This window comes from Perna viridis, chromosome 8, assembly GCF_037379345.1.
Source record: "Perna viridis isolate PV_CMFRI_1.1 ecotype Kerala chromosome 8, ASM3737934v1, whole genome shotgun sequence".
Lineage (NCBI taxonomy): Eukaryota > Metazoa > Mollusca > Bivalvia > Mytilida > Mytilidae > Perna > Perna viridis.
Window position 1 is genome coordinate 29,914,887 of NC_142452.1, and position 14,667 is coordinate 29,929,553.

At 32.4% G+C, this 14,667-nt stretch overlaps 1 protein-coding gene across 1 annotated transcript; it reads left to right on the plus strand.

The window, feature by feature from the left end:
• The first annotated feature begins 887 nt into the window (after nt 1–887).
• Nucleotides 888–11,669, plus strand: LOC148610169 (complement receptor type 2-like). Its single transcript, XM_088542300.1, has 10 exons — nt 888–1,031; nt 2,284–2,607; nt 3,650–3,859; nt 4,675–4,848; nt 5,715–5,888; nt 6,440–6,607; nt 7,049–7,204; nt 8,479–8,579; nt 10,582–10,696; nt 11,371–11,669. Exons 1-10 carry the CDS (start codon nt 950–952, stop codon nt 11,595–11,597), a joined length of 1,731 nt encoding a protein of 576 aa, XP_088398426.1. The 5' UTR covers nt 888–949; the 3' UTR covers nt 11,598–11,669.
• The last annotated feature ends 2,998 nt before the right edge of the window (nt 11,670–14,667 follow it).

Below are 14,667 nucleotides of genomic sequence, written 5' to 3' on the forward strand. Positions count from 1 at the left end.
CACAAAGTCCAGCGCCCTAGACCACTCGGCCAGCTGGGATATATATATATATATTTAATCGTCTAAATAATAGTCAACAATTACTCTTACGGGGTGATTGATCGTTAAAAACGATGCAAAACATAACAATAAATTAATAAACGTCTAAATATGTTACATCACCAGAAGATGGTAAAATTTAAATTGAATATTTAAGATGGCGACTTCTTAGATCCGCCGGACACACCCAGGAGGATCTAAACAACATTGTTGTTACGATCATAGGACATAATAAAAACTGGTCAAAATGTAAAAGACTATCTTGGGAAAGCTTTTGGGTGAAGAAATTACAAACAACTTCTCCAGATGGAATAAACGGGAAAAAATAATTCATTTTTAGGTTAAAGAGCACTTAGTCGGTCAAAGAGCACTTCAGTGCTCGTGTTATTTTATTATTTGTACATATATGCCGACTTTAAATAAAATTTACTTTACATTACCTTACTTTAGGTCATGTTCTACGGCTGGTATAGCACTACATGCTATACATCAATACGCCATATTTGGACTTATTTTTTTTAATTGTTTTCCACAGTTAATTTTTGCTTTTAATTTTGATAAAAAGACTCCCTTTGTTATTTTCATTCAGGCTCCTTATCAGTTGCTTATGTGAGCCTTTGATAAAGGTACAATCACCCACAGCGTACGCGATTCAGCTTCTAAATCTGTTTTGATCTTGAACTTTGTGAGTAAGTGTGGGTATTTTTATATTCTGTGCATGTTCATTCATGCGGTATAAAATATCTCGTTAGAGATTCGATCATAACATTTTAAAATCGTGAATACGAAATATACGTGGAAAACATATGTCATCAAAGTTTGCGGATACAAATTCTATTTTTATGCAAATTGCTCATTCAGCATGCTGCATTTGTTTGTTATGCTTCTGAGAAATAGTTTAAATTGAGGGATGTCCATGAAGTTAGGATCATCTTTGCTTAAGATGTTCAAATTGCTTCTTTTATGTTGTGTGATATTTCACAATGGAGCAGGTAGGAACATATTTCAAAATATAGTTTTATACTGAGAAAGAAAATCTTTAGTGTCAAAAAAGCTTTTTTTTCTATATTTCTATAGTAGAGTCCGAGTTGCTCATTTACGTTTGTTACTTTATATGTATGATTTTAGTTACTTCATGGTCTGTGTTTCTGTTTTCCATGTCTGGTCTTTGCCACTGGATTACATTCTTTTGATTACCCTATAACCTTGGTTCCCTTTATTATTCTTTCATTACTATGAGTACGCTTTATATTAATTTTCCAAACAGTATAGAAGAATTGCAACACACCTGTATGTAAAAGTGTTCATTTTCATTACATTTTGCAATTACTTTTGATCAACTAAAATTTATCAAAATATTATTTCTATCAACGTGTTGCAATTTTATTTTTTTAATATTTGGTAAATATCTATAATGAAAAATGTTTGATCAAATTATAGTAATCATGAAACACAAATGTAGCAAGATCGATTGACAAATCAAATAAAACAATGTTTGTTGGTAAATTTCTGAATTCAAAGTTAAAACATGCAATTATGTTTTAAACCACCGAGACGTCTAAGTCGATTGGATTTGATTTGCAAATTAAACAAAAATGAGAAGCACATTGCAAACAACATTTTACGCTTAATCGAAACTTTTTAAAATCATATTAAGCCCTACTTTAATTTCGTTCAATTTTGGAAAGTAGACTTGTTTTTGTCAACAAAGACTGAGCATACAAAGCTGTTATTTTCCCCACAGTTATTAATTTATTAATTTATTGATATATTCTTTTTTTCAATTCCGTCCGGTACTTGATTTATCAGGTTAAGGAATGATTTCATAAATTAATTTTGGGATTTACATCTTCCTATATTTGATTCTAATGCAGATGATTATATGTTTATGTTTGAAACACGTGTACAACACACATCGAAATGTGCAAGTAATATGATTTTCAGGTGTCAGTGTCACAAAATGTCGTAAGTGTAAAATTGATCGTAAATAATGACGTCATAAACTAAAATAGGATTGTGACGTCATAATTTACGATCAATTTCACACTTACGACGTTTTGTGAAACCGATGCCTGGTAATTAGAATTAGGTGTTTAATTGAAATGCTTGAAATTATCACTGCATTCATAACTAAATTTTAAGAGATAGTTCAGAAAGAAGAATATTGTATATGGCAGAATTAACTTAGTTTCAACAACAGTACATCAATTATTCATGCAATTCATTTGTAACATTTTTAAATAGCCTGGCATTATCGACAATGGAACATGGGAGTTACAAGTAACTACTACCGCAATCTTCCAACATTTAAGCCAGTAACACCGAGTTATCCTTTTTGGCCACACTACCATAACGGCAAGACGTTTGTTCCTTGGAACCAATATCCCACACCTCCTGTACCATATACGCCAAAAGCTGGTTACTATCCGCCATTAGTACCTGTTGTACTCGTGCCAATGGTTCCCCTACCATTATCTCCATGGGGGCACGCATTCCATCACTACTTTCCATGGCATTTTCATTTTGGACACTACCACTACAAATACAAAAACATAGATTGTGATCCAGGTGAGTGTTAAACTGTCAGAGACTTTCTATGTATAAATCAGGCAGATCCTATAATATGACACAGGGTAAATCGTATTACACTGATTTTTTTCTGTTTCAACGTAATATTTGAATTTGTTAAATAAGTGTGATATTATTGTACAAAAATATTTCTTAAGCTCAGAAAACGATTTTGAAGTTGCCTATCACAGCAACCAAATTATGTGCAAAAATAAAGAGTTGTATCCTTTTTTAAATGTATTTTTTCTTTTTAACAGTTGCTTTTAAACAAAAACAAACATTCAACTTTGAAAAGATGTATTTGTGATATGAAATGGATAAATTTATTTTTGAAAACAAAATTTTCAACCAACTACCTGGTTGTTGTATTCCTCTTAAGACTACGACATTAAATCTGTGAAGTATGTTACAAAAATGCAGGTTCTTGCTTCTAAAATTTAAGTCAAATTTGTCTAAACCCAGTGTTTAAATACCATTTAACTAAGTCGATATAAAAGTGAAATGTTCATAGTAGATTGATTATTGGGATTTAACGCCTAAGCAGCAATATTTTAGCTATTACGATGAAAATGAAATGATGATGAAATGAAAAAATGGGATGGGACACAAGGATAATGGGGTCGACACATTTTGATTGCCACTGGAAATATGGAGAAGTGTGTAGGGTGGGGCTAGTTAGCCTCCTGTGTTGGAGAGCCTATGGCGCCTACTCCGAAAGAATACCACAGCAGGGCATTTTTAACGTGCGAGGAACGTGGCATCTTTCCAAACACAATGCACCACTATGGTTTGCGTCCAGGTTTACTGTATTATGGACTGACAACTCCTGCATGTAACATGCTAGGTCTGCCCCATTATACCACCTGGGACACACAACCTAGTTGCTGTGTGTGAGAACGCCCTAGCCTCCGTACATAATTCGAAATATTTCAATTTTTCAAATTTTGACACCAGAATAAAGTACATCATTTTTTCGAACTGTCGTTTTATACTTTGAAAAGTGTAACTAAAAGCTTGACTTTTTTTTCGTCACATTTAATAGATAATTGTCCTGTGCCTAATATTATGAATGGCACGGTGCTAATTGAAAAGATTGTAAATGGCACATTGGTAGAGGGTGGTAATGCTACTGTTGGAAGCAATGCAACTTTCAGCTGTGATGATGGCTTCACCTTAGTAGGAAATGAAACTATTACTTGCAACAAAAACTCTTCGTGGAGCAGCGATATACCTGTTTGTACAATGAAATGTTGTGAGTATTATTAGAAAACCTCTCGTTGATTAAATAATCATACATATATCTCATCATCGGTCGATTTAAAATTGAATTTCTGATTATTTCTAAAATCTTATAGCAGTGTATGTGTCGCTTTTCAAAATAAGGGCAAAAATGGCAAAATAACTGACTTGATATGATTTCAGCATTTGTATAAAAATCAATGGGTATGAATAAAAACATGGACAATATTATTGATCTTAATACTTTTCTGGATTTGATTCAACCGTTCAGGAAAAATGAAAAATCTTATACAAATCTTTGCAAGGAGTAGGTAGGTTCTAGCTTCAAATATCGATTTGGGTTTCCGTTGACTGTACTTTAGTTATAATATATTTCAAATAGGCAAATAGGCTTCTGAAACAGGGTTATGATGCTACAATATTGAAGTCATCACTACATAACTTTTATGGTCGTCATCATAAACTCATGGATCGTTATGGTGTATCCATCTGCATCATGAAAATTGATTTATTCAACGAGTCATAGTTTTACTTTCCTCGTTTGTTTACCCTGGACTTGACTTTTTTATGAGCAACTCGGCGGGTGTTTGTAGAAAAGCAGAGGACGCTTACCTTACCGGTGCATCTGGTCCATGCTCCCAGGTTTTAGTGGAGTCCGAGTTGCTCATTTGCTTTTGTAAATTTGTATGTATGATTTTAGTTATTTCATGTCCTATGTTGTGTATATCTGTTTTCCATGTCTGGTTTTTGTCCCTTGATTACATTCTTTTGATTACCGTTATAACCTTGGTTCCCTTAATTACTTAATTTCAATTTTCAACCTTTCAGCGACATGTCTTCAACTACACGCCCCGATGAATGGAGCAGTAACTCCTAATGAAACATCAGTAGGAACTACTGTAACCTATGAATGCGACGATGGATTCGAATTAGTCGGGTCACAAAACAGGACGTGTGGCAGTGATTGTGAATGGAGTGGAGATGATCCTACTTGTGAATGTAGTAAGTGTTAAGTGATAAAATACAAAGTGAAAGAATGAAAGACCATAAATGCCAATATAATACCAATAAGAAAAAATGTGCTGTCGATTTCAATGCAAATGTGATATATTAGGAAGTAGACCTACGTTGTTAAGGAACATGACTCTTACAAGTAATGGGTAATCTCATGCTGGCATATAGATTACTTCCATTGATTTTATTCTGTGACAAATTAATGTTCGACAGGCTTTGATGAAAATGAATATGGTACAAACATATCTCCGATTTCAAGAGTTATGTACAGTAGCCTAGGTATATCTCCTTACATAAATCTTAATGTAGGAATCTGCTCTTATTTATACCAATGTGTTCATCTGATATATCTCACTACATCTATTGGACACTGTTTTCTAAGTTTAAAAAGCTCTCAAATGCTGCATTATTTAACATCATTGTAAAAACTGATTTACTTGAAAGACAATGTCCAAAAGTGTGATGTGTCAAGAAAGTATGACACTTTTTATAATGTCCGGTTGATTACAGAAAGAACTGTTAAATCATTCTGTAGCCTCGCTTGACTTGTATTAAAATCAGTTTTATTTTTTTTTCAAATTTGTAAATTTGTTAAGAGAAAAAAAATATTCAAAAAATATTCTAATGAAACGTAATATATTGACAATGTAATAAAACTTTAAAATAAATAATTGTTTAACTTGTGAATCTTTCAAATAAACATTTATAGAACATAGGGATATTATGATGATATGAACACATTTTACATATTAATTGTTAAGCCTTGAATGTAAATGTAATTCTAGTGTAACAGAGTGCGTTTATTAGAAATTTTAACCTTCACAAGGTTATTTGATCATTGTCTCTTGTCATAGATCAATGCCCACAACTTGAGGACCCATTTGCTGGAACAGTTACCCCTAACGTAGCAAAAGTTGGCAGTAATGTAACTTATGCTTGTCAAGATAACTATGAACTTATTGGAAACAAGACACGGACTTGTGGTTCTAACTGTAGCTGGGAAGGAAGTGCTCCGTACTGTAGTTGTGGTAAGTGGTTAATCTATGATATAGGATGTAATTTTTCTCTGATTGCCTTGTGTAAAACGTATTCACTCTAGGTTTTGTGTCTGGTTAATTTTGTGTTTGTTTTTTTATTATTTTAAGGTTCGTATTTACAGTAAAATGTAAATGCAGATATATTTTTGTACAAACATTATAGGAAACTGAATAACCAAGGTTTTGAGAATAAGTTAAATGTTTCCATCTGTATTTTAATTATATTTCAGCGGATAACACATGTTCAATTGATTAATTGGTTTATTATGCTGCAACATAGAAAAATAAATGTCATAACTCAAAAGCACCCCGCTCTTCGTCATGATCTGATTGAATGATATGGTCTGTCCATTTTCAATATGCTAACGAAAATCACTGTTTAAATATATTTTCTCTTCAACTTAAATGGGTAGCATGACGAGCCGTTTTCAAGAAGCAAACACTTTCGGAGCACCCGAGAAAAATACATAAAATTATATTCAAGCCCATTTATGAGCGTAAATTAATTCACTCCTAGTATTTTGTTTATGGTTTTTTTTCAGTTTTTTGTTATATGTTTGACTTTCCAAATGGAACTGCAAAACCTGCAAGATCTATAATAGTTTCGGGTAACACGGTTACTTTGACCTGCGATGATGGATTTTCTGTAACTCCTAAACAAGCAACGTGTACAAACTGTACATGGGACGTTCAGCCAGTCTGTGAACCTGGTAAATAAGTTTCTTATAATAAGATATCGTACCATGCAGCGTAAACAGTAAGTAAATTTAGAGAAGTTTCATTTTAAAAAGAGGAAGTGATTTTGTTTCATTTAGAAAGCTTTTCTAAAAATTCTGACATCATATATAATCTTATGTATAAATTGTGTTTAGTTGAAAATTTACCAAAATGTGATGATAACATTAGATGATTGTTTAAATATAGGGAATACCATGATCGTTCCTCAACATCTTGTTTTTTTATACATGCTGCATATAATGATATAATTTGGATGTGTAACTGTTATTACCATGAAGCAATGGTAAACATGTTACCCTCTCTCCCTGTCATTCATTATAAAGTCAAATTTTCATTACATGTATAACTATTTTATAAAAAAAGTTATGGAAATGATTTTCCTTATTCAGATTTTGAGAATCGTATTTTTTCAGATTGCATAATGCCTAATATTACAAATGCAGTTGCAAGTGGAGATGTATCCTATGGAAGTACCGTCAACATTTCATGCGATGATGGATATATACTCTGCGGAGAGGGAAACGTGACTTGTATCAAAAATTCGACCTGGGATCCTCCAATTCCATACTGTGAGTTTTTTTTAAGGAGGAAGTCCTACGGCTGGGGACGCAACTCTTACAAATCATTAGAACGTTCGTATTTAGCATTTTACATCAATCTCATGTAAGTATCAAAGCTAACTTGGACTGATTTTATTCTATTTCAAATGAGATCATGATAGGCTCTGGTGATTTTGAATATGATATAACCATATAACATATTTCAAGAGTTATGTCCCTTACCATAGGTTTACCTATTAAAGTTGACAGTGATGTTAAAATTAAGCGGACTTAATCAGACATTATTATGATAATATATGTTAAATATAAATATAAAAATCACAACTATTATCATGTTACATCGACTTAGTGTTAGCTAAAAGAACGATTATCATAGTAGTACCAGCAAAGTTTATTTTTGATATTGAAATTTCGTAACTGTTTTCCTTTCAACTATTTGTCACAGTCACTTCAAAGTTTGACGCACGTTTTATATTGTGAAAACAATGAATATACTTAAGAGGGAGTGGGGGTATCATAAGTGGGCGATGGCTTACAGATTTCTCGGACATGAATAAACTTGTATTAAAGAGTAATCAAGGGAACCAAGATTCTAGCGGAAATCAAAAGAATGTAATCCAGGTACAAAGGCCAGACATGGACAACAGAAACACACAAAAAAGAACACAAATAACCAAAATTACACATACAAAGTAACAAAAGTAAATGAGCAACTCGGACTCTAAAAACTGGAAGCATGGAGCAGATGCATCGGTAGGGTAAGGGTCCTACCATAAGAATGCTTACATTTATAAACTAATGAAGTGACCACATTCATATCATTAAATCGTTATTTAACAGCAATAAGGGAAATAGACGAAAACCGATATCATGTTACATGTATCCTACTTAATAATGTATGTGCATATGTATTCAGTGAAAAAAATATCGTGCACTGTATTTGACGAATTGGATTTGACAATGGCAAATGAATTAAATGGACAAACAGATTTTTTCTACTGTTTTCTAAAGATTTAGAACGTCACATTTTCAAAATCAGTACGATTTATCCTACTAATGCAAAATATGCCAGAACAATAAAAAAATTAATGCGCTCGTAAAAGGATTGAGACACTCATTTGTGGAATTCGCGCCATGAAGATTACGGCGTCATCCCCTGGAATTTCACTCTACAACGACTGCTTCATTAAGAATAGCTATTAAACAATTTAAAGCTGGAAATTTCATTTACACCAAAGTTCATTATACACTTATTTCATGGGGACATATTATCTTTTAAACAGGTGTTTATCAATATAAGCCTGGTAGTATAGTACGTCACTTTAATGGTTCGACGTATATATTCAGCGGACTTAATGATCTAGTAGACTTTGCGACTGCTAATGTAAGTAAATAATTTGAAAATAACCACTTCCTCTTTCAATCTCCTCTTCAGTGGTATATTTGCCATTTCAGTGTTTTTTTTCTTCACCTCTGCAAGACTAAGTCCTAAATGCGTCCTCTTCTTGCATTTTTATTCAGTAAAGTTCACCGTTAGCAGCCTTACGAATTCTGTAACAAGCAACACTCACGTCGTAATCTTGGGCTTATAAGTTTGCGATGTGGTATGTAGTAAATTAGGAAGCGGCTATATGATTATTTCTATTTTTACTGATCAATGTAATAATAAGGTACCTATATGTCCTATCAGTGTAGCACAAAGTAACTTGCCGAACTTGAAATTCTAATTGCATTAGATCAAATCATAATTTTAGGTGTTTATTAATATCTTCGATATCCAATTTAGAATTTTGCAAAGACATTCAACCTATTACATCCATATACACTTTAAAAAGTTGATGAAGGAGGATGAACAAAGGATGAAGATCCTGGAAAAATGACAGGTGTTATGGACGTTTTCGGAGTGTGATTAATAAATTACAACAAAAAAATATATATATTTTTTTGTGGAAAATACATTACTACCTATCTGATTCTTAGATTGTTATATACATGTAATATGTGACCTGATGACTACAAGTTACGTAATACACGACATTTCTTCTAGACCAAATAATTATATTTATTCTATTATGATTTAATGTACTTTAATTACACTAAAACTTCTTTTTTCAATTATTTTAATCAACATGACAATTATCATGATTATGATATTGTACTTTTAGATCAGTTTCGGAACTGAGTGCTGTAATCCCTGGTTAGGCAGTGGTATTTCCTTTCATGTTGCTTAAGTAACATTCATTATAAAAATCAGACAGGAGGTGATTCATGCATGACAATAACCCACACAATTCAGTTGTATTTCTTGTTCAGACACCATTATAGATCACATAACCAGTCTTACGTTTTTATTCCGGGGTTGCGCTTTTGAGATAAAATTTATATAGATTGTACAAGAAGTTTTGCATATTTTAGACCAGAAACGTATCGTCTGATTAAGGTTTTTTCTACACCATGAATCACTTTACCATAGGCAGAATCTGAATTTTATTTGGACTGGTACTTAACTTTCTACTATGTAAACACTCTGTCGTCGTCATTAATTTAAAAAATGTGTATTAACTTACATTGAAAATGTATTTTTAAACAACTCTTTAACCGTTTTGCTTTTCAAATTTTGAAAATATTTTACCATTGACAATTTGGTTTTGCATACGATGTCGTGCCCATACACTTAAAATTGATAAAACAATAATTGCGAGGTATTTTGTACCCAGATCGTATAGTATAGTCTTCATACAACTTAATTATCCGCCGTTTTGTTCATTTTTTTAGTATTTTCATTATTGCTCATTTTGTTTTTTTTTTTCGTTAACTGGACAGTGAAAGAAAAATAAGTTTTATTTAGAGTCGGCAAGTTTGGTCCTACTGGCAAATATACACAAATGGAGGCTTGCTGATGCTTCTTATTTCTTATTGATGAAAAAATATAAGGAAAGCTAATATTTGTTTGGAAAATGGAAGTAACGCGTCAAGTTTTCAAGGCGCGATCTGACAGGTTTTGAAAGGAAGATACAAGCTTCATGGCGTCACACGTCTGTTTTATCTTATTAAAGTTCGAAAGCTATGATCTGTTCTGAACTTGAAAAAAAATATAAAGGATGTTATTGTGAGACAAATATTTAAACATACCAGAAAAATAATCATAAAGAGCAACTACATTGGAAAACTTAGGTAGAACTAAAACAAGAGGACACTTTTCAGCTCGAACTCTTTATTAAATAAGTTTATTTAGTAATCGTTTTTCGGGGGGGGGGGGGTTGTATTTTTTGGTTCTTTGTTTTTCATGAAGACCGGTCGCGAACTTATAATATTGAATTCTTGAATTGATTTCACTAAACATATAGCTATTTAAAAAGAATATGAACGATGTTTTTTTTCTTCAGGAAACCTGTAGCACATTTTGCGATTGTGATGGAAATTGTGGTCATCTTGTAACTATCTGTTCCAAAGAAGAACATGACTTTGTAGCAGGCGTAGCAGATACCATAAATCCTACGTGTTAGTACTGTTACCACCACCTTACGTGAAACTGCTTTTGTTTCAGTGTGCACTGTGAAGTAATAACTTAATTTACAAAATAACTGATATAAAGGCTTGCTATTTTGAAAACTACCAGTCCTCGTGATTATAACTCCTAGCAATTTAGAATATCTTGTATAAATAATGTTTTGTGTTCAAATTGAAAAGAGTAATCAAGGGAACCAAGGTTATAGCGGTAATCAAACGAATGTAATCCAGGGACAAAGACCAGACATGGAAAACAGACATACACAACAAAGAACATAAAGTAACGAAAATCATACATACAAAGTAACAAAAGCAAATGAGTAACTCGGACTCCACTAAAAACTGGGAGCATGGACCAGGTCCACCGGTAGGGTAAGCGTCCTCTGCTTTTCTAGAAACACCCGCTCATAAAAAGTCAAGTCCGGGGTAGACAAACGAGGAAAGGGAAACCATGACCTGTTACAATGCGATGAATAAAACTTTGCATGTGTTAACATAGCGATGTCTGAATAAATACAAACAGAAAGATATAATATACTTAGTATATCTATATAAAGTAAATGAAAAGGATGCCTTAACAGTGAGTCATTAAAAAGTACGAACATATTCTACAAATTGTGAAATAGCAAGTCGATATTGTTTAACGACAATAATTTTAATTTCAGTATATTGGTTCATCGGCCTAATTGGTATCGGTACAACACACCAATGGATACCTGTATCAGGAGAAACTTGTCCATATAGAAACTTCGTAGAATTTGGAGATTTTATTACCCTTAATGGAGCATGCGTAGTTATGACAACTGTAGTAAATCAGCACATGTGGACTGCAAAAAATCCCCTAACATGCAAAGATAAATCGCATGGGTATATTTGCAAAATATCTAAGTAGTATATAATGACTCGTTTGGTCTTACTTGATCGTAGCACGTTTAAAATGTTTTATTAAATTAATAGCATATGATGAGTTTTTTTTACTTGTAATTATACTTCTACTCGACTCAAATCAATCTAGTGAGTAGAGATACACTTTCTGTTATTAAATGCTAAAAATTGCCTTTGTATCAGAATGATAACAGGATATAGTAAAGTGGTTGGCGTATTAATATGCAGTACTGCATTCTATGATTTATTTTATCGCTCAGAAAAAGACAAGGGATTGCATGATAACAATGTAGATATATGACAATAATAGATAAAATACTAAGTTTTTTCCGCATTAACCCAAAAATAATGAAAAAAATATAAACATAAATCACAAAATCTAAACAATACAAAAGAGAAATATTAAATGAAAAATATTACTTCACTAAAATTTACTCACACCAATTTACGGACTTAGTAAGTTGTAAACAAAATGTTCGATTGGTTCGTACTGTTTAACAATCTATAAGTGCAAAAACATTCATAATACGATTTTGGAAAATACCGAAGCAGAACTTACCAAATAAGAATTATATTTACACAAAATAATGACCAACGATGTAACAAGCATGCAACTCAAAACTGAAGCAATCACGTGATCGATGCGTGTAAACACACTTCACGAACAATGACATTTGCGAAAATGTCTAACATCTGGATAATAATTCTAAACTTTACACACCAGTCCCTTACTGATGAAGCTCTGGGAACAATTATTTTATGCCATTAAATACTACATCACAATTTGTTGCCTAAAAAATCACTTACAACAGTACTAGGATTAATACTATATTCACAGCATGAGCTTATCCGGTAGAATTGTGAATAACTTGTCAATTTGACAAATAAGAATGTTTGTTCCTGTTATAACTTAAGTGGACGAATCAGTCCATTTTAATCTGATGTTTCATTAATCAATCCTATCGGTCACGAAGTTTTCATCAAGTATTGGAACAACATTTAAACGCTAAAAATCTATGATTGTTCCATTTTTGCAAATATGTACGAATCCAATATGTCAAGACTAGATTTAACATGCTTGTTTTCCATTTACCGGTTAATACCCACTTTCTCTAAATCTGCTTTCAGTTCGTCGGACTCCACTAAGTCATCACTACAGAAATTTTATGGTACTCATCATGAAGTCTTGGATCGTTATGGTGTATCCATCTGCACCATGAAAAATGATTTATTCAACGCATCATAGTTTTCCTTTCTGCGTTTGTCAACCCCGGACTTGACTTTTTAGGAGCAACTCGGCGGGTGTTTCTAGAAAAGCAGAGGACGCTAATCCTAGCGGTGCACCTGAACCATGCTCCCAGTTTTTAGTGGAATCCGAGTTGCTCATTTGCTTTTGTTAGTTTGTATGTATGATTTTAGTTCCTTCATGTTCTTTGTTGTGTATGACTGTTTTCCATGTCTGGTCTTTGTCCCTCGATTGCATTCTTTTGATTACCGCTATAACCTTGTTTCTCTTGATTATTCTTTCTACAAAAGTACAGGGTAAATATCAAGCTGTGACACAAAAAACTTGTTTTTGAGGGAAAAATAATGCTTCAGAAAAGGGATCTATTTTATGAACTCAAAATAAAAGTGAAAGTAGAAAAAATCGATTTTTAGTTCGACCTGTTCTAGTGTACCAAAGGTCGTGCCTTTTTTTCTAAAACGGACCTAAAAATTATTTTTGACATTTCCCTAATGGAAAAACATGGTCAAGACATTTTTAATACTTAGAGTAGAGACTTGAAAATGGTTGAATTGCACTTGTTACACATGATATATAAAAACTGAAATGTTTTTTTGCATTTACACTTTTCTACTACTTTTACAGCTATTTGATTGATAAAAAGTGAAAACTGACCAATAAAACATTTTAATCTCATAAATGACCATTTCTAATGGTACTTCCTCACAATCTCTAATGCGTTTATAAAAATATGGTGGTAATGACAATAAAAAAGTGAATTTTTCTTCAATAGTCTGTTAAGTAAGTAGAAACTCTGGTGGTTTCTGTTTATGTTATTTACTGTTTTTGCAAAATATCTATCTGCACCTGTGAGAAATTTCTAATTTTGAAAATCAGCATTTCTGGCAACTAAGATGTCTTTTTTTTTATTAGAATAATGGTAAATATACAACATTTTGACTCAATTTTACCCTTGTGTAAACAAGAACTTCAACTTTGTGCAGTTGGCAGTATTCGTGATCAGACTTCAGATTATCAAGAACCCCCTTGTGCTAAATGTAAAGAAGGGGGTCGAAACTTGACTTTTTGTGAATATGAGACAAAAAAAATGAGATTTAAAAATAATTTGGTATTCATAGAATAGTTAATAGATTTGTCTTATCAATACAGGCCAACTTTCATGTATAAAAAGGCAACAAAAATATTTTTGATCAAAACTTGACTTTCTTTGCAAAAATTGAGATATTTGACTTAATACTGTTATTGGTTACCGATATGAAACTTATTACAAAAAATCACAAGAAAGCAGGAGGACAGGGATATTTTGTCTTTAAGTTCTAGAAAAAAATATTTAAAGATATCTTAAAGTTTTAATTAGTAATAGGCTTCAGTATTGCATTACATATTCATAAGCGGGTGTACGCCAAAACATGGAGGCTAAAATATACTACGCTTTCTTTTTGCCTTTTCCTGTTTTTGTTTCTTTGCAAATGATTATAATTTTTCTTCAAAAGTACAGGGTAAATATCACGCTATGACAGACTTAAAAACTTGTTTTTGAGGAAAAACAGTATTTTTTATGAAAAATAATTCTTCAGAAAAAGGATCTATTTGAAGAAGTCTATTTTTAGTTCGACCTGTTCTGGTGTACCAAAGTTCATGCCTCTTTTTTCAAAAATGGACCTAAAAGTTATTTTTGACATTTCCTAAATGGAAAACATGGTCAAAAGTTAGATTGAAACTCCTTGTCTATTTTAAATAAAAAATCATTAAAATTTAAAGTATACTATAGAAGCCTATGGGACAAAGAATACAAGACTGAGACCATTACGGAACGGGAAATCGGCAAGGG

Bases quoted from the DNA above. Each gene is read 5' to 3' on its own strand.
- LOC148610169 (XM_088542300.1), top strand. From the start codon at position 950: ATGTCCATGAAGTTAGGATCATCTTTGCTTAAGATGTTCAAATTGCTT. The intron at 4,849-5,714 runs GTAAGTGTTAAG...CTCTTGTCATAG, and splicing joins TGATCCTACTTGTGAATGTA to ATCAATGCCCACAACTTGAG. The intron at 6,608-7,048 runs GTAAATAAGTTT...GTATTTTTTCAG, and splicing joins TCAGCCAGTCTGTGAACCTG to ATTGCATAATGCCTAATATT.